At 45.0% G+C, this 19,248-nt stretch overlaps 1 protein-coding gene across 3 annotated transcripts in view; it reads left to right on the plus strand.

Annotated features, from left to right (window-relative positions):
- The window catches only part of fnbp1l (formin binding protein 1-like), an 81,517-nt gene that overhangs the window by 44,634 nt on the left and 17,635 nt on the right, over positions 1 to 19,248 (plus strand). For 2 of the 3 annotated variants that reach the window (XR_013790365.1, XM_079505323.1), the window contains exons 6-15: positions 825 to 929; positions 1,427 to 1,555; positions 2,562 to 2,708; positions 3,265 to 3,489; positions 8,084 to 8,193; positions 9,199 to 9,331; positions 12,731 to 12,825; positions 14,000 to 14,166; positions 15,058 to 15,095; positions 15,902 to 16,022. Coding sequence is in view for 2 of the 3 variants with exons in the window: in XM_079505323.1 (XP_079361449.1) it covers positions 825 to 929; positions 1,427 to 1,555; positions 2,562 to 2,708; positions 3,265 to 3,489; positions 8,084 to 8,193; positions 9,199 to 9,331; positions 12,731 to 12,825; positions 14,000 to 14,166; positions 15,058 to 15,095; positions 15,902 to 16,022 (1,270 nt within the window). In the remaining variant the exon portion in view is untranslated. Of the gene's footprint in view, positions 1 to 824; positions 930 to 1,426; positions 1,556 to 2,561; positions 2,709 to 3,264; positions 3,490 to 8,083; positions 8,194 to 9,198; positions 9,332 to 12,730; positions 12,826 to 13,999; positions 14,167 to 15,057; positions 15,096 to 15,901; positions 18,950 to 19,248 lie in introns of those variants that run through there. The other variant, XM_079505322.1, reaches the window with a different exon arrangement.

A 19,248-nucleotide genomic window follows, 5' to 3' on the forward strand; every position in this document is an offset into this window, starting at 1 on the left:
TTACCCCAGGTGTCTATGGGTTGTAGCCTACCAGTCATGTTCCCCACGGTGTTACCCCAGGTGTACAATGTATGGGTTGTAGCATACCAGTCATGTCCCCCACGGTGTTACCCCAGGTGTACAATGTATTTGTGTGTTTTGTGCATCTTTAGCAGTGACTTACTGTAATGTCTCAACTATTCTGTCTCTGCTTCCTCTACTAATGCAACCCAGATGGGCTGGCAGGAAGATGTGTCCCTGTGTGTGTGTCTCTCTCTCTCTCTCTCTCTCTCTCTCTCTCTCTCTCTCTCTCTCTCTCTCTCTCTCTCTCTCTCTCTCTCTCTCTCCTCTTGCTCCCAGTTCCTGTCTCTCACCCCTCTTTTATGAAAATGAAAAGGAACAGAGACAAAGCATTGTCTCTAAGACCAGGGGTTCTCAACGTTTTTGGCCGGGGACCCCCGAAAATGCTTTGGCAACGTCTCGGGACCCGCCCCGCCCACTCTCGACCCCCAATATAAATGGACTGCTACAATAACCTTCATAATAGAGACAATACACCATAAATAAATACTGAAACCAGATATAATCATTAGGGAAGGTGTATGCATGTACTATGTGTACTATATGTAAACTCTTCATTTCCATTTTACAGCCATTCAGTTGCAAAAAAAAAAAAAAAATTGGCGACCCCCCGAGGGGTCGCGACCCACGGGTTGAGAACCCCTGTCTAAGAGGATATCAATTATTTTTCTTGTGTCCATGCAGAGTGCCCTGTCTTCTCTCTCTGTCTCTTGCACTTACATCTGCTTCTCTGTTCGCCCTCCTTTCTCTTGTTCTGTCTTCAGAGTAAGAAGAAGTTTGAGAGAGAATGTAAGGAGTCAGAGAAATCTCAGATAAGCTACGATAGGTTGGACAATGACATCAACGCCACCAAGTCAGAGGTGGAGAAGGTACGCTGGTTCCGTCTGCCACACAGACACTCTTAATGGTTATGCAAGGAATCTGTATATGCTTTGATTTGACGGAGGTTCAGTGTGATTCAATAAGGAAATTCTGACCTAGATTCAAACGCTTGACAGTCTCTTTATTGGCCTATATCTAAATTATAGTGGTGTAACAAGCTCAACCTCAACCAATTACACTGTGATTGCAGTGAGTAAATCATGTTCATAATGTTTTACATTTTTTGTTTCTTTGCTCATAGTTATTGAGCAACTACAACCAAACATGGCCTTTTATATTGTTACTAGTCAGCTGAAACATACTTTATTGTTTACTGGTTCTCTACCCTGCTTGTGAAACAGTGCTCTCAAACAAACACCAACCCCCTTGAAAACGAGAGGTCCATTCCTAATAAAGAATTTCGATTATCCTAAACCACAGTTGGTAAAGGCTGGGGGATATTTTCATAACATAACGGCTGCGTTGTTCGTATTTTTTGTTCAAGGCCAAATCTCAATTCTATCTGCGAACTCACATGGCTGACGAGAGTAAGAACGAGTACGCTGCCCAGCTCCAGAACTTCAACGCAGAACAGTGGAAACACTTTAACAACGCCATACCACACATCTTCAAGGTAAACCGCCAGCACGGATGAAGCCACTGAGCTATACAGAAATAGAAACCCTCTTGGATTCAAGTTCTCAGTCTCCACGACTGATTTCAGTCATTTCCATTCCATAGAAGCCAAGCGTGTCTTCTGTGAAAGCATGCTGCCACCGAAAATAGCAGCTCTACAAGCTCACAACACGTCGCAGTGAGACATGTTATGAGCTTGTAGATTGGCTATTTTCAGTCATTAGCCTAGTTATTTTAAGATGAAAGAGTATTAAGAGATCAAACTAGCAATAGAATACAAGTTTAGAAGCATCTTCCAGAAACATGAATGGTCTCATAAAAGCAACCTTGGTGCCTCAAATCTGTGAGTTCTTCAGCTGGTCGGCCTAAAACATCATCATTACGTCTTGAGATTTTATTTTTGCTTTATTCCATGAACCCTGAACATTGGCAGTGTTATTGCCATGCTGTAAGACAAGTGTTAAGCCTGCCAGTCCAGACCTTATCGCAACAGATCCCATCCAATTTGGCTCTGACACAGAATCAAACATTCCCCGTGTCTTTTTCATTAACTGGCCACCCAATTCAGCTAATTATATATTTTTGTATTGGCAGACTAAGTGTTTGTTTTGTTTTCATTATATAATGTAATGTAATCAAACCACATTGGCTACATGCCAAAGAGGCCAATACAATACCCACTAGTTGGTTACCACCAGACATAAGAGCTAGTACAGCTAAGAGACTATGTCGGGAACCCCTTTTGGTGTTAGCATTATGTTATGCTTTAGCTATTGAAAAATAGCAGACCTACAAGCTCATAGCGCGCCACCGAGTGGCGCGCTACGAGCTTGTAGATCTGCTATTTTTGAAAAATCGAAGAACGACTGACATAGAAACATAGCTTTTTCAGAAAACTGTCAGGATGTAGAAGACCTTTATAGAATCTGATCTCAGGTCAGAATGGGTTAAGTTGAGCAGCGTTTTGCTAGTAGCTGGTGTGGATTCCTTGCTTTGTGCTACAGAACCTGCAGGACATGGACCAGCGGCGGACGGTCAAACTGGGAGAGACGTTTCGGAGCTTCGCCGAGGTGGAGCGAAGGGTCATCCCCATCATCTCCAAATGCCTGGAGGGCATGGTGACCGCCGCCAAGGCCGTCGACGACCGAAAGGTAAGTCCAAATGCGTGGAGGGCATGGTGACCGCCGCCAAGGCCGTCGACGACCGAAAGGTAAGTCCAAATGCGTGGAGGGCATGGTGACCGCCGCCAAGGCCGCCGACGACCGAAAGGTAAGTCCAAATGCGTGGAGGGCATGGTGACTGCCGCCGCCAAGGCCGTCGACGACCGAAAGGTAGGTCCAAATGCGTGGAGGGCATGGTGACTGCCGCCAAGGCCGTCGACGACCAAAAGGTAAGTCCAAATACCTGGAGGGCATGGTGACCGCCGCCGCCAAGGCCGTCGATGACCGAAAGGTAAATCCAAATGCGTGGAGGGCATGGTGACCGCCGCCGCCAGGGCCGTTGACGACCGAAAGGTAAGGACAGGGGGCCGGAGAAAGACGAGAAAGGAAGGACGTGAATGGGGGGGAAAAGGAAAGGGGAGAAAGGAGGAGGCTTTGAACCTGTAACGAAGGGAGTAAGGAAGACAGGCTTATAATTATGTTTCTTTATCCTGTCGGTGCATTTTTCTTAGGTCTGTATTGTCTGACACACTCACTTCTCCAACAGGATTCCGTCATCGTGGTCGAGTCCTTCAAGTCCGGCTTTGAGCCACCGGTTGATTTCCCCTTCGAGGACTTCAGTCAGAATCTGAGCAGAACGGGTTCGGACGGGACCATCAGCACTGCGTCTAAAGGGGACAAAGACGGGGGCACGCCGGGCCCACGACCTGACCCCAAACACGCCATGAGCAAAGCCAAGAACAAACTATGGCTGTTTGGAAAGAAACCCAAGGTACGGGCCGGGGGGTCACCTGGGGGTCACCTGCTGACCCAAAAAGGCTAAGATGCACACTCAATTCTGACCATATGCACATGGCGGCCAGTTTGCTCTCACGTCATGCTCGGGTTGTAGGTGTATGACGTAAGAGGGAAAGGGCCTCCCGTGTGAAAATGGTCGGAAAACACGCAACGACATGACTTTGTCTCCTGTTATTGTCTACTGTAATCTGGTGAAATGAAGTGGATGCGCGTCAAAACGACACACTAAACGGTACACTAATGCTGGTGCACGTGCTACAGTACATGGCACTGAGGCATCGTGGGTATATAAGTGCTTACTGGTGCATGACACGCCCCTCTCTGTCCAACCTGTTCTGTCTTTCCTATGTATAGTAGTACCTAAAGCCAGATTTTTTTACTCGCGGTATAAATTAGGTGTAACAAACACAGGAGGAAGTAAACTATGCAACACATACATTCCCGTCTTTCTCATTCGACGCGTCACTGCGACCCGCTTTCTTTATGGCAAAGTGCTTTCACAAAATGTCTTTATTTCCTCTCTTTTTCCCCTGCCAATCGTGTGCTCCGTCGGTGTTCTGTGGCTGGTTTAGCCTGTGATTTATACTGTGTTTGTGATGATAATGAAACAGGGCAAACCTAGCCTGTCCCGATGCAGAGTGGACCTTGGCCCTCTCCATAAAGGCTGTCGGTCAATCATTAACTATACCATCATGTGACTGTTAGCCGACTAACAAGGAACTTGTCCATTTTTTTTTTAACACTAAAACAACACTTTAACAAGATAGATTTTGTGTATAGTTTTAATGAAATGATATTGTATAAACAGCATACAGAAGTAGTCGTAGTAGTATTTCTCATGCATAAAAGCTTCTGTTCCAGAGAGGTCACATGGGACTGGCGTTCATGCAAAAAAAAAGATGATGTCACTCGGACAGCTGAGACGTGTCTAATCAATATTGACCAAAATTAACCGCTCCCTCTTAAACTCATGAGCCAGAGAGCTGCATTTGCAAGGGTGATGTCATTGCAGAGAGGATGAAAGAAAGAAAGAGGGAGAGAGAGAGAGCGAGAGCAAATTAAATCCAATGGGCTCTATGGTGTTACCGATGATACTAATTAAGGCTCCGTTCCATTTAGTGTGCAGTGGTTCTCAAACCTTTTAATTTCAAGGACCCCCATAACTCTGAGAGTGTACAAATGGAACCAAATGGACCCTTACGGGTCTATTTGATTCTGTTTGTACACTCTCAGAGTTACACACCCGTACCCGGGCCATTTGGAACCCACTTAACCCATTTTGGGTGGGAACCCCTTTTGGTGTTAGCGTTATGTTATGCTTTAGCTATTGAAAACTAGCAGATCTACAAGCTCATAGCGCGCCACCGAGTGGCTTGTAGGTCTGCTATTTTTGAAAAGTCGAAGAAACATGGCTTTTTCAGAAAACTGTCAGGATGTAGAAGACATTTTTAGAATCTGATCTCAGGTCAAAATGGGTCAAGGACACTTTGAGACCCACTGGTGTAGCAGAGTGTTTCCAGTGAGCCAACATGCACAACAGCAGCACCCTGTCTCTGTTTGACCAGAATGGAACAGAGCCTTCATTAGCATCATTAACACTGACTCTGTTAGACCAGAATGGAACAGAGCCTTCACTAGTATCATTAACACTGACTCTGTTTGACCAGAATGGAACAGAGCCTTCACTAGTATCATCGGTAACACCTGTGAAGTAGGGACGGGGCCCAAGTTCTTTTCAAAATGGCGTGTGTGCATTGAGCCCATTCATTCAGTATGTGGTTCTCCTGACCTTCCCCTTGTATCTTCTGTTCATCCCGCTACCAGCACCCTTTCTCCTCTCCTCCCTCCCCCCCTCCACCTCCCCCCTCCTCCTCCTCCTCCTCCTCCCGCCCACACCGCCCTCGATCTGCCACGTACGTCCCCTATCCCCCTCGGTTCAGCACCGACCCCGTAGGCTACTGTCTGTCGGAGATAAAGACTACAGTACCCAGAATTCCATCTTTCAGGGTCCTGAGGAGAGGGGTGAGCCGGCCGTTAAGGTGTTAGAGTGAAACGGATTGATGTGATTTTTTCCCCCCTCCTCCTTCCTCTCGCTCTCCCATCTTTAGTCTTAGTCCCTTTCTTTGTTTCTCGTCCATTCACTGGACTTTCTCTGACTTGCTCGTTCATTCTCTCTCTCTCTCTCTCCCTGTCCTTCATTTCTCTGTCCTGCTGCCTTTGTTTAGACTCAGACACGCTTGTGTGTTTCAATCACAGGACTAGGGATCCTTGCTGATGGACAGTGTGTGCAGTGTGTTTAAATTTGACGTGTGTGCTGTGTTTGAAGTTGGTTTGATGTGGTGGATTTCGGGGCGTGGGCTTCGGCGTCGACACTGACATTTCAGCTGTGTGTGTGTGTGTGTGTGTGTGTGTGTGTGTGTGTGTGTGTGTGTGTGTGTGTGTGTGTGTGTGTGTGTGTGTGTGTGTGTGTGTGTGTGTGTGTGTGTGTGTGTGTGTGTGTGTGTGTGTGTGTGTGTGTGTGTGTGTGTGTGTGTGTGTGTGTGTGTGTGTGTGTCGCACGTCGCGCATGCATGCGTTTAAACATGGCTCTGCTAATGATGTGTCAGTGTGCTGTGAAACAACGCCGGACAATTTTAACACCAACTACTCAGTGTCACCCCAGCTCAGTTCCACGTACGCTCAAGCTGTTGTTTGCTCAAAGTCATATCAATCCTGTCAGACCTACTATATGTGATTAGTCATTCTTTGCCCGCAAGTAGATTTAATCTGTCTAATGGCACTCAGAGAAGAACTGGCTGGCTGAGTAGATGGCTGGTTTGGCTGACATCCTGACTGTATAAAGGGCTGGCTGGCTGCTGACATTGTGCCCACCGTGCTGGCTGGCTTCTTGACATAGTATAGTACTGTTACTGGCCGGCTATCTCCGTTGTTTGGCTTAGTAGCTGGGTGGCTTTCTTACTCCATGACTGGCTGATGTTTGATGTGCTGATGTTTGGCTAGTTTAATGTGCTCTAGCTGGCCCGACGTACTGACCACTAACATGCTGTCCATTATTGTCTGTCTCTTTGCCTGGCATGGTTCACACACATTACTGCTCAGTGGTCAGTCAAGATGGTAAGTGTATGTGTGTGTGTGCGAGAAGTGTTAATCCCGTATTTAGACCCACCCAAGTGCATGTTCCCCGTTATAGCCGTTAGCCAATAGAGTCAACCCTATAACCCTAGACGACTCCCCATAGTCTCTATACAGTAGTGTGAAGCTGTAGTGGTATATATATATACCTAACTAGTGCCTTCCAACACCGTTAGAATAGGTTACATCCTCACTTCAGACTGACAGACAATATATTCCCTAAAGGAGCTCCAAAACGGTGTCTCATCATTGGGTGTTTTTAGGTTTTCTGAGGTTAGTTTGAGAGCTAAAGGAGGCAGCGCTGAGTTAGTGTGGTTCATGGACAGCAGTGCATCCCTGGCCTAAAGCGATGTTGAAGCTTGTGGATTGTTTAGCTACTTGGACATGATATAAGTCAACATACTGTCATTTTTATCTGTTGATTCTGTGATCTATGAGCAAGTAACCGGAAATAGCAATTCATTTCACTCTCATTGTATTCTAACGTGACAGTTCTGAAAACCAATTAAGCACATAAATGAACATAGACAAAGTGCATTTCGCTGCTAATAATAAAACGAGTAACACAAGCGGAGGTGCTCGTGTTACACCCATTTTGGTGACCTAATCGATTTGTGTTGTGCTAGAGAACTTCTGTCAAGGTAAGTTAACATGGATACAGCCATTTTGCCTCCCCAAAATGAAGTACCATGATGTCATAATTTATTTTTCTATTTTTTCATAAATAATAATAATACACACAAAAGTGTGATTTTCTTTCTTCATCATACAATGAGATTGAATAGAATCACTACTGTCAGCTCCTCTTTCACAGACCCAAAAGATAAAGATGATCAACAGTATTTGGAATTATACCATGACCAGGTAGCAGTACAACTCCAAACATCTGCCAGAGTTCAACTTTGCATTAACACTAAATTGTCTGAACTGACACATAGGAGTTGTCATCCTGCCTCAAAGGATTTAACCACATGAACTCTAGCTATATTCTTTATCCGGGGTCCCTCAGGGATCTAAACTTGGTCCCCCCCTCTACACCAAATCTCTTTCAAGAAAATAGGCGATCTACAAGCTCACAAAGTGTCACAATGCGACCTGTGAGCTTGCATGCCTGGTAGGTATTTTCACAGACTTGTTTGTTTGCCCCCCCCCCCCCCCCCCCCCCCAGAAGAGGGACGCCAGGGTTCATGTGGTTAGTTTAGTGCTGCTGGCTTCAATGAAATAAAGCACTGGAGTCACATGCTATAAATGCTGTGTCAGAAAAGCCTTCCAGGATACTGTACAGAGAGAGTACAGTATGTATCCCTCTCCGATTAGGCATGATGGCCTATACAGTATGTGAGTTAGTGCGTGAAGTGTGTGAAGAAGAAGCCCTACTTCAATGTCTTCTCCCCACCATGCAGGCCCTACTTCAATGTCTTCTCCCCACCATGCAGGCCCCGTCCCTGGAGGACTTCAGCCATCTGCCTCCGGAGCAGAGGAGGAAAAGACTGCAGCAGAGGATCGATGAGCTGGGCAAGGAACTCCAGAAGGAGGTGGATCAGAGGTATGACGTTTCCTCCGTAAAAAAGAAAAGAGTCCTATAAACGTTTAACCCATTTAGGCCTGACGTAGAAATCAAATAAAACGTTTGCTCTGAAAGAATATATACCTATTCAAAGATTTGTGCCGCATTTTTACGATTTTCCAAAAATAGCAGATCTTCAAGTTCATAGCACGCCACTCGGTGGCGTGCTATGTGCTTGTAGATCTGCTATTTTTCAATAGCTAAAGTACAACAGAATGCTTGAAACACCAAAAGGGGTTCCCGCCCAAAATGGGTTAACTGCCCGCAGTGCTGGCTTTAACTCTTAGGGCTCCATTTTCGTCTACTATTTTGAAAAACATTTTAAAATACTTCAAATAGCTTTGTAGATCGGCTATTTAAACTACTCTGGGCTCTGTACACATTTCGGATATGGCCGCCCCAAATAGGGGTAGTAGGGGAGGCTTCTCAGAATGGCATATAACTCCGAAAAGGATTGATGTAACACTTTCCAGAAAGCTTCATCATGGGGAAAGAATAGATTTTTGTTTGTTTTTTTTCCCTTACCGATTGGTGGTTGACCGTCCCAGGCCACACCCACTTAGGTTTTTAATTGTATTTTTAATTTATTTTTATGTCGCCAAAAGGTGGGGGGGCGGGGGGGGAATGGCAATCAGTCATATCTAAAGTGGAAATTTAAATTAAAAAAATTGGCAACCTGTACCGCTTGCAATTTGGGCCATTTTGGGCTATTTATTTGGGCACTTACTTCCACTACTCTGTGTAATGCCAGCCACCCATCAAGCAGCACTCCTCAGTGAAGGGCTCTAGAAAGAGGTCAGGCACACTGAAACCCTGCTGCATTTGGCGCAGCGTTTGAAGGACAACGTGGCCTACAAAAAAAACCCTGCAGCTGGTCACATTTGTGTGTGTGTGCGTGTGCGTGTGTGTGTGTGTGTGTGTGTGTGTGTGTGTGTGTGTGTGTGTGTCTGTGTGCACGTGTGTGTGTCTGTGTGCGTGTGTCAGAGATGCCCTGAACAAGATGAAGGACGTCTATGAGAAGAACCCCCAGATGGGAGACCCCAGCAGCCTGCAGCCTAAAATATCAGAGACCATGTGTAATATGGAGAAGCTACGCTCTCAGATACACACGAATGAGGTAGGAGACCATGTGTAATATGGAGAAGCTACGCTCTCAGATACACACCAATGAGGTAATATCAGAGACCATGTGTAATATGGAGAAGCTACGCTCTCAGATACACACCAATGAGGTAATATCAGAGACCATGTGTAATATGGAGAAGCTACGCTCTCAGATACACACCAATGAGGTAATATCAGAGACCATGTGTAATATGGAGAAGCTACGCTCTCAGATACACACCAATGAGGTAATATCAGAGACCATGTGTAATATGGAGAAGCTACGCTCTCAGATACACACCAATGAGGTAGGCAAGAAGTAGAGCTGTGCGTTAGCAGCACTGACTGCACTCACAATTCAATTACGGTTCACCAGGAAACGATTAATTCTACGATGCATTGCAATGCATCACACTTTACTATATCACTGCACAACATGGTACATTTTTCATCAGTCAATACAAGCAGTCAGATACTGTATACTGAACAACATATTTTAAGTGAAGGGAGGGGTAGAAACGATCCACGTTGTAACTTGTAAGATAGAAAGTAAAGAACTGTACGTTCACAGCCTGAAGCATCCTAGACCGGCGATTCTGGTGTGTGGAAGTGGGGCCCCAAATAATATTTGTGCAACACTTAACATTTTAAAGTTAACTTTAATGTTTAATATATAACATTAGTATTAAAAATGTAATATTGAAAAAAAAGTTAATGGTACAATTCTTTCTTTAAAACCTTGAAAATGTTGTTTTCATTGTGATACCGATGAGAAACAAATAAAGCAACTTAAAGTATATTATGTTAGTTGCATTTGATCTACGGCATAATACAATCGATTGATTGATTGATCATCAAAATACACCTGCTCTGAGGATGCATACGTGACCACTTTGCACGGCAGCCAAAATGCATGCATGTGTTGCGTCATCATCTGGGCCCTTGCCCATAGAGTAATAAAAGGATAGAGACCGAACCGGAGCATTAGCCCCGCCCCCCACTATTCATTTCAGTGGAAGTTGCTCAGTGGCGTTTTGAAGCACCCGGAAGACTTCCGGAAGTATAATTATAACTCAATGGCTCGAGCGAGCGAATGTTTAGCCTAGCCTAGCCCAAGGGGCCAGTGAGGCTATTCAACGTTGAAGCTCTCCTCCCTAGTGGTAGGAGGAGGGACTACAGGCGGACCCGTGGATTCATGACCGGGAAACCCCGTGCAGCTGGGCTTTAACATTGAGCGCTCGGTTGCACTTCCGCATTTGACCACCAAAATTTGGTGGTCAAATGCGGAAGTAGACGTTCTGAGACGGTACTTCCGGCAGTCTTCCGGGTGCTTCAAAACGCCACTGAGCAACTTCCACTGACATGAATAGCTGGGGGGGCGGAGCTTCGCGCCAGTTCAGTCTCTATCCTTTTATATACTCTGTGGCCTAGCCCAGGACCTCAAGGGTCGCATGTGACGTCATGAACGTCCGTCCACCTCCATGAAAGTGCTGCAGCTTCAACGTTGGATAGCCTTATTGGGGGCTTGGGCCCTGCCTCATGCATGCATTTTGGCTGCCGTGTGAAGTGGTCCGACACCGAACGCTTTTCAAGTAGGCCCTGATCCAGAACAGGTTGGGAACTGCTAGTGCTGTACCTGAACTAAGCCAAAGTGCTACACTATTGAACAACAAGCAATCTAAAACACAAGAGGGAGGATGGACGGACGAATAACGGGGAGGTTACAAGCCCCCCCTTTTCTTCTGCCAGTTAACCCATTCTGACCTGAGATCAGATTTTAAAAATGTCTTCTACATCCTGACAGTTTTCTGAAAAAGCCATGTTTCTATGTCAGTCGTTCTTCGATTTTTCAAAAATAGCAGACCTACAAGCTTGTAGCGCGCCACTCGGTGGCGCGCTATGAGCTTGTAGATCTGCTATTTTTCAATAGCTAAAGCATAACATAATGCTAAGTATTATCTTGACCTCCGTTTGTACCCCAACCCGAGTCTGACTGGTGCTTGGTCTTTCATGGAACGTGCAGGATTGGAGCCCCCTGCTGGACAACTGCAGTAACTACAAATACAGATGATAACGTTATCAGAGTGTCAGTGGCTGGGATAGTCGTGTGTTTTTGGTCACAACAGGTACTTTGTTGTACGCAACATGCATTAAGTCAAAGACTTGAGGCACAGGAGGCCATTTTCCAAAATCCAGCATGAGTGGCGGGCTGCAGAGCAGAGCCCACTGCTTACAACAACAATAACATGCTGGCAAACACACTGTCAGTCTGCCTCTCCCTCATTCTCTTTCACTTCTGGTCTCTTTTATATTCAAATTCACATGGAAATGTCTTCACTGGCATTACAGGAATTACAGGAACTGCCAAAGCAGGATATTATAAATACGTCTTGGCTTATTATTTTTATATGAATACATGCATTACATTTTCTCATCATGCCACATCAACAGTAAAAAACATAATAAAAAATTGTTATTGTCAATTGCAATATTTACCCTATATTCCACCTCAGTTATACCTTAAACATTGTGTTGGAATCAATAGCCTGGTGCACATTCATATCATATCATATCATATTCATACCCCACACCGTCCACCTCCAACATATAGTGCATGAACGTGTGTCACGTGTGCACGCTCGCACGCACGCACGCATGCACACATGCGTCTTATGACACTGTGATCTATGAAATGGGTCTAAATGTCTTGTGATTAGGCAACTCCCATCCTGCAAGCACTGACCAGCCTTCGATTAGCACCATGGAGGACAACAGCTGATGTGGCAAATGAATAGCCTGCCCTATTACTAGTGAAGAAACACAGGGAAGGTTGCCGTATATTAGATTAGTCGATGGGTGGCTCTTCCAAAACAGATTTTGCGCTCTCATTAGAAGGCGTGCAATTCAACCGTTTCTTTGAAAGTGTCCATGTCTCGGAGCCATAGAGTAGAATCGGCTCAACGGTCGTCCATAATGGCATTAGCCAGCCTACCAAGATGACACACTGTCAAACCAAGATACTCGATACTTGGTTTGACATATATGTAGATAATATATATGTAGATAAAAAACATTGAACAAATTGCTTCCAAAAAAACAACACACTGAACACAGTAGGCATACACAATATGAAACACAACTGCATCTGGTCACACAATCACTAGCATTTATTGTATGTATACAATTATTACTCCATTACGCTATCATTGGCACAGTGGCCAAATATATTGTCACAGATTAGTTTACAGCTGGTGCTCACTTTCTGACAGACATTTTATAGGTGACCGCCAGTCCTGATGGGCTCTTGTTGGTGCAGTGGCACTGATGACGCCGTGTTTCCAGTTACACCATCGGTTGTTGTGTGTTTTTGCAGTACAGTGTTTGCATCTCCGTCTGTCCTTTCACTCCTCAGTCCTGGCTATCGGAGGTAGAGGGAAAGCAGAGCTCTAGAGGAGACAGAAGACACAGTGCAGACAACCACCAACACACCCCTCAAGGCAGAGAGAGGTACACACACACACACACACACAGTCCATTCATAAAATTGTTTATGATTTATGACATGTATAACTACATACATAGCGGACGGCGGTGGCTCAGAGGTAGAGTGGCCGGATGGTAACCGCAAGGTTGCCAGTTCGAACCCGGGCTCCCCCAGAGTTAGTGTCGAAGACACTGAACCCCTAATTGCTCCTGATGTGCTGGTTGGTGCCTTGCATGGTTTCCGTCGCCATCTGTGTATGAATGTGTGTGTGAATGTAAAGCGCTTTGGATAAAGGCGCTATATAAATGCACCATTTACCATTTATACCACTATCATTCCTCAGCAGTTTCTCAGGTTGAAATAAAGGTTGATGATGAAACGAGTGTTGATTGAATTCTGCTGCCTTCACGTTACCCTCTCTCTCATTCCCCAGTCCTAAAGGCAGTTACACAGATTAACGTTACCCTCTCTCTCATTCCCCAGTCCTGAGGGCAGTTACACAGATTCATGTTACCCTCTCTCTCATTCCCCAGTCCTGAGGGCAGTTACACAGATTCACGTTACCCTCTCTCTCATTCCCCAGTCCTGAGGGCAGTTACACAGATTCACGTTACCCTCTCTCTCATTCCCCAGTCCTGAGGGCAGTTACACAGATTCACGTTACCCTCTCTCTCATTCCCCAGTCCTGAGGGCAGTTACACAGATTCACGTTACCCTCTCTCTCATTCCCAAGTCCTGAAGGCAGTTACACAGATTCACGTTACCCTCTCTCTCATTCCCAAGTCCTGAGGACAGTTATACAGATTAACGTTACCCTCTCTCTCTCATTCCTAAATCCCGAGAGCAGTTACACAGATTAACGTTACCCTCTCTCTCTCATTCCTAAATCCTGAGGGCAGTTACACAGATTAACGTTAGTCTCTCTCTCATTCTCCACTCCTGAAGGCAGTTACACAGATTAACGTTACCCTCTCTCTCTCATTCTCCAGTCCTGAGGGCAGTTACACAGATTAACGTTACCCTCTCTCTCTCATTCCCAAATCCTGAGGGCAGTTACACAGATTAACGTTACCCTCTCTCTCTCATTCCTAAATCCTGAGGGCAGTTACACAGATTCACGTTACCCTCTCTCTCTCATTCTCCAGTCCTGAGGGCAGTTACACAGATTCACGTTACCCTCTCTCTCTCATTCTCCAGTCCTGAGGGGAGTTACACAGACGACACCACCAGTCAGGAGCACGGTCACCACGCGCCCCCGCAGCACGGACCGCCCCCAGCCGACCCCCACGAGTTTGACGATGAGTTCGACGAAGACGAGCCTCTTCCTGTCATCGGACACTGCAAGGCGCTGTACTCCTTCGACGGTACTGGGGACTCGCTCTGTAGTGTACAGTCACAATGTTGTCGCGAAAAAAAACAGGAAAAAAAAAACAGCATAGTATGCAAAACCCATCAGGGTATGTCGCAGAAACCTCTTATCTCCATATTCTAACTTTTTTTTCTTATTTTTTTTGTAAATGAACGGCGTTGAACGCCCTATTTGATCATACTACAGAGTCAAACAAAAGCATCAAACGTAGCAGATCCACAAGCTCTAAACGTGGCGCCAAGCGACACTTCTTGAGCTTGTAGTTCTGCTGCTTTTGAATTTGAACCCTAAAAAGTAACGGTTTTGGACATAATGAGGTTTCCACCCGACGGAGACAATATACAACCCAGCATCAAGCATACAGTGAAGCTGGCCTGGGCCATGGCTCAGTGGTCCAGGCACCTTGGCTGGTAATCCTGTCTGGCAGTGTGCCGCGGGTTCGACTCCCGATCCCGACGGCCTTTACTGCATGTCTTCCCCCCCATCTCTCTACCCATTTCCTGTCTACTGTCTGTCCCTCCATAAAATATATAAAATAAAGGCGAAAGCCACAAAAAAAAAAGTTAAAAATTAAATAAAATGATTTGGCAAGATGAAACCAAACAAGTTCTCTATGGACAACCTTGTTTCATACGGTTTGAGTGATGGAACGTTAGACTCCAATTTTGTCACCTGGATCTCCGCTATTTGTTTTCGTCACCCACTGAGCCTCGAACCACTGCCAAGATGAACACCTAGGCAGTGGAATGCGTTGGTTTGGTTTCTCAGCATTTTGTTCTCACCACAGTTCATTTCCGCAAGGAGGAGTATGCTGAGTGTCATAAATACTGTGTATTGTTCTGATAACACATGGACTGGCGCTCACTGTGGTTTCACTGATTTCCAGGTCAGAACGAGGGGACGCTGGTGATGGCAGAGGACGAGGTGACTGTCTTTTAACATCTCTTTTAATTCTCCTCTTGTTTTTCATTCCCCCAACAATTTAGTTACTGTACATACAGACACGTGTTGTTGACCTCATACAATACTAAAGTTGACTTAGACAAAGTACGTAGCCCAATCCTTAGTGTTCATTTATTGTGTAGCTCCCGGGAGTGTATGGACAGTTCCAGGGCAATAGGAGTGTATGGACAGTTCCAGGGCAATAGGAGTGTATGGACAGTTCCAGGGCAATAGGCTCACAGCAGCCATATTGGAAGGAAATTGGGCCTCTTCCTTACTTCCAGGACAGGAGTGTACAGGACAGTCTATTTGGTTACAATGTGTATTTCTGTTTGCCTTTTAGGCTTTGTAATCACAAATTGCACAGGGCAGATATGACAAAGAAATATACAAAGAAATCATTGACACATACTTACTTACTTACTTACTTACTATACTTGCATAATATTTTTTTTCTTTCCAAAGAATAGCGGAAATAGTTGATGTACAAGCTTGTAGATCTGCTATTTCTGCTATTTTTGAAAAATATTTGAAAATGTGGACATCTTTCAACATGCCATGCATGCACGCACAGGCCTGTCACAATTATTGATTACATAATCGCAATTATTTGAGATCATCACATTTTTTTTTATAATTAATTAATTATTTTATAATTAATTATTTGCGATCTCAAATATACGATTATGTAATAAATAATTGTGACAGGCCTGTGCGTGCGTGACGCCCCCTCTTTATCAGCTTGAGTAACCAATCCCCGACTCTCGTTTTGCGCGGAACGAACGCAGGTGCTGTACATCATCGAGGAGGACAAGGGGGACGGCTGGACCCGAGCCAGGAAGCAGGGCGGACAGGAGGGCTACGTACCCTCCTCCTACGTAGAGATCACCATGGAGAAGAACAGCAAAGGTGCCGTCACCTACATCTGAATGAAGCTACTGCACCGCACACACCTACTGTCAAACCTACACCTGAAGCTACTGCCTGTCTGTCTGTCCATCTCTTTCCACCTCTCCTCCCTCTCCCTGTGTCCAGTTCAACACTGGAAGGAAGGGGAGATGCAGCGCCCGGATAACTGCATGGACATTCACCCACCCCCCACCCCCCCATTACCCCCATTATTTCCTCCATCCTCCTATCGCTCCATTGTTCCAACCAGTGGCGGGCACAGATAGACACTAGGGGGTGCTTCTTTTTTTTTCTTTTTTTTTGTACAGTGTACAGTATGTGGACCATGGTGACATTGATCAATTATTGATAAACAAAAAAGCTTCTAATATATTATTTATGCCCCAAAATCTATAAATCTCACACTATTAACCCATTTTGACCTGAGATCACATTCTAAAAATGTCATCTAAATCCTGACAGTTTTCTGAAAAAGCTATGTTTCTATGTCAGTCAATAGCAGACCTACAAGCTCGTAGCTATGAGCTTGTAGATCTGCTATTTTTCAATAGCTAAAGCATAACATAATGCTAACACCAAAATGGGTTCCCGTCCAAAATGGGTTAAGGCAACCGGCCGGTTCGACGCGCTGCACAAGGTGCCCTTTTTCACTTGAGCACCTGCCCCTCTAAATGTCTGCACGCCACTGGTTCCAACTAAAGGCCTATTCATATTCCAGTTTTAGGACGACGAGGTGACCACCGTTTCGATGGTCACCACCTCGTCACCTAAACCTGGAGTATGAATAGGTCTTAACTATCCAACCCTGCATCCCTTTGTTCTCGCCCCTCTTCCTCTCTGTGGAACGGGTATTCTCTGAGTGTGTGTGTGTGTGTGTGTGTGTGTGTGTGTACAGTACCTGTGTGCGTGTGCACCCGAGTGTGTGTGTGTGTGTGTGTGTGTGTGTGTGAGCACACGGACAACCAGAACGACGACAACCACTCTCTTGGCAGTGTTTGAATGACTTTTATCTTAGTGTGTGTGTGTGTGTGTGTGTGTGTGTGTGTGTGTGTGTGTGTGTGTGTGTGTGTGTGTGTGTGTGTGTGTGTGTGTGTGTGTGTGTGTGTGTGTGTGTGTGTGTGTGTGTGTGTGTGTGTGTGTGTGTGTGTGTGTGTGTGTGTGTGTGTGTGTGTGTGTGTGTGTGTGTGTGTGTGTGTGTGTGTGTGTGTGTACGCGCACGCGCGGGAAAGAGACATTCCCGCTGTGCTCGTTGGAGCTGCTTGTATAAAAGCTACACCTCCTATCTTATCGATCAAGACATTTTAGAATATTTTATTTAATGTTTCAACAGCAGTGTATTGTTTTTACTCTCTTTTTTGTGTCAAATTCTGTCGTTTTTTTTCTTCTTTTTTTTAAGCGTTTGTTTTTTGTGGGAGATATGTTAGACTCCCTGATGTTAAGCTCATTGGATCAATGTAGAGATGGAACCTAAGACGTGTGTGTGTGTGTGTGTGTGTGTGTGTGTGTGTGTGTGTGTGTGTGTGTGTGTGTGTGTGTGTGTGTGTGTGTGTGTGTGTGTGTGTGTGTGTGTGTGTGTGTGTGTGTGTGTGTGTGTGTGTGTGTGTGTGTGTGTGTGTGTGTGTGTACCTGTTTTATTCCTGTTATTCACTAAATGTAGACACTTGTTAATTTTGATCAGATTAAATTATTAAGCCATCCCATTCTATTTGAGAAGAGCAGGATGAAATATGTATGTTAAGGTTTTCTTCCAATAACATGCTGCTAAAACAGTGTTCAAGCCGTACACCAGTAGGTCAGGTTATAGCTGAGGTGTAAGGCCACGTGTAGTACGGCAAAGTATAAATTAATGCAGGAATATAGTCTGTAAAATATACCAATAGGATTTTTTTTTAGTTGGCCCAGGGCTGAGAGCCCCGTTGTTCGCTTAAGTTAATTAATATCACAATTAAATCTTGACAACTTAAGCCATTACAATAGTTTTAAGTAGAATTGTACATTTGTATAAAAGTAGTTCCAGAAATCTGGTGGCGTTTGACCGCTGCCTAAATGTCTGCTGTATACTGTCGAGAGCACCATGTCTGTTATCGTGCAGTCATAGAGCACTGAAGTCTGACGTCAATATCGCTACAGGTCCACGGGTTCGTGTATTTATTTATTTGTATTATAATCCCCATATAGGGGGATCTTAGATCGCCTCATATAAGAACTGTGTTTGAAAAATAAACAGATAGTCCCGTCAGTTTCACTCGTATGGATATGAAGAGTCAACTGACTCTAATGTTACTGCTGCCGAATTAGTCAAAATGTCACTAAAACAGACCGGTATCAACTATGAGTGACTGACTGTCTTAAACGATACAGAGACACCTCCCCGACAATATCACAGAGACAGTTTGCTGTATTTTTGGACCACAATTCTCATATGAGACGATTTTAACCCAATGTTATTCTCCATAGAGAAAAACCTCCGCGAACCCCTTGGTGATGAGTGAGTGGCGTCAGGACTTCGGCGCTCTATACCTGTATGACTTCTGTGATTGTTTGTGTTTCACTCTTTGATTCATGCATGCGTACAGTTTGGTTATTAATGAGCCATCATGGCTGGAGTGGTTCCGTTTGGGTTCGCTCCAGGGGCCGGACCTAGGCATTCACCCTAGTGCATTTTCAAACATAGAGCCACCAATGCAGAGAACGTTCCACATGTATTCAATCATATTTTACAGTTTTTTTTAAATATTTCTTACATACATTCCAGTGAAATTAAAGGTGAGCTGAAAGTGACTTGTCTGTACATGCATGATGTGATACGGTATGTGTTTGACGACAGCGCTACTTAGATCAGGGGTTCTCAACGTTTTTGGCCGGGGACCCCCGGAAATGCTTTGGCAATGTCTCGGGACCCCCGCCCCGCCCCCTCCCGACCCCCAATATAAATTGACTGCTACAATAACCTTAAACCATTTTGGGCGGGAACCCCTTTTGGTGTTTTAAGTATTGTTATAATTTAGCTATTGAAAAATAGCAGATCTACAAGCTCATAGCGCGCCACTCAGTGGCGCGCTATGAGCTTGTAGGTCTGCTATTTTTGAAAAATCGTGAAAATAAAAATTAAAAAGAAAATCTTTTTTTTTTTTTTTTTGAAAATAATTTGGGGACCCCCTAAAATATTTTGGCGACCCCCCCGAGGGGTCGCGACCCACGGGTTGAGAACCCCTGACTTAGACAG

This window comes from Electrona antarctica, assembly GCF_951216825.1.
Source record: "Electrona antarctica genome assembly, chromosome: 7".
Taxonomy (NCBI): domain Eukaryota; kingdom Metazoa; phylum Chordata; class Actinopteri; order Myctophiformes; family Myctophidae; genus Electrona; species Electrona antarctica.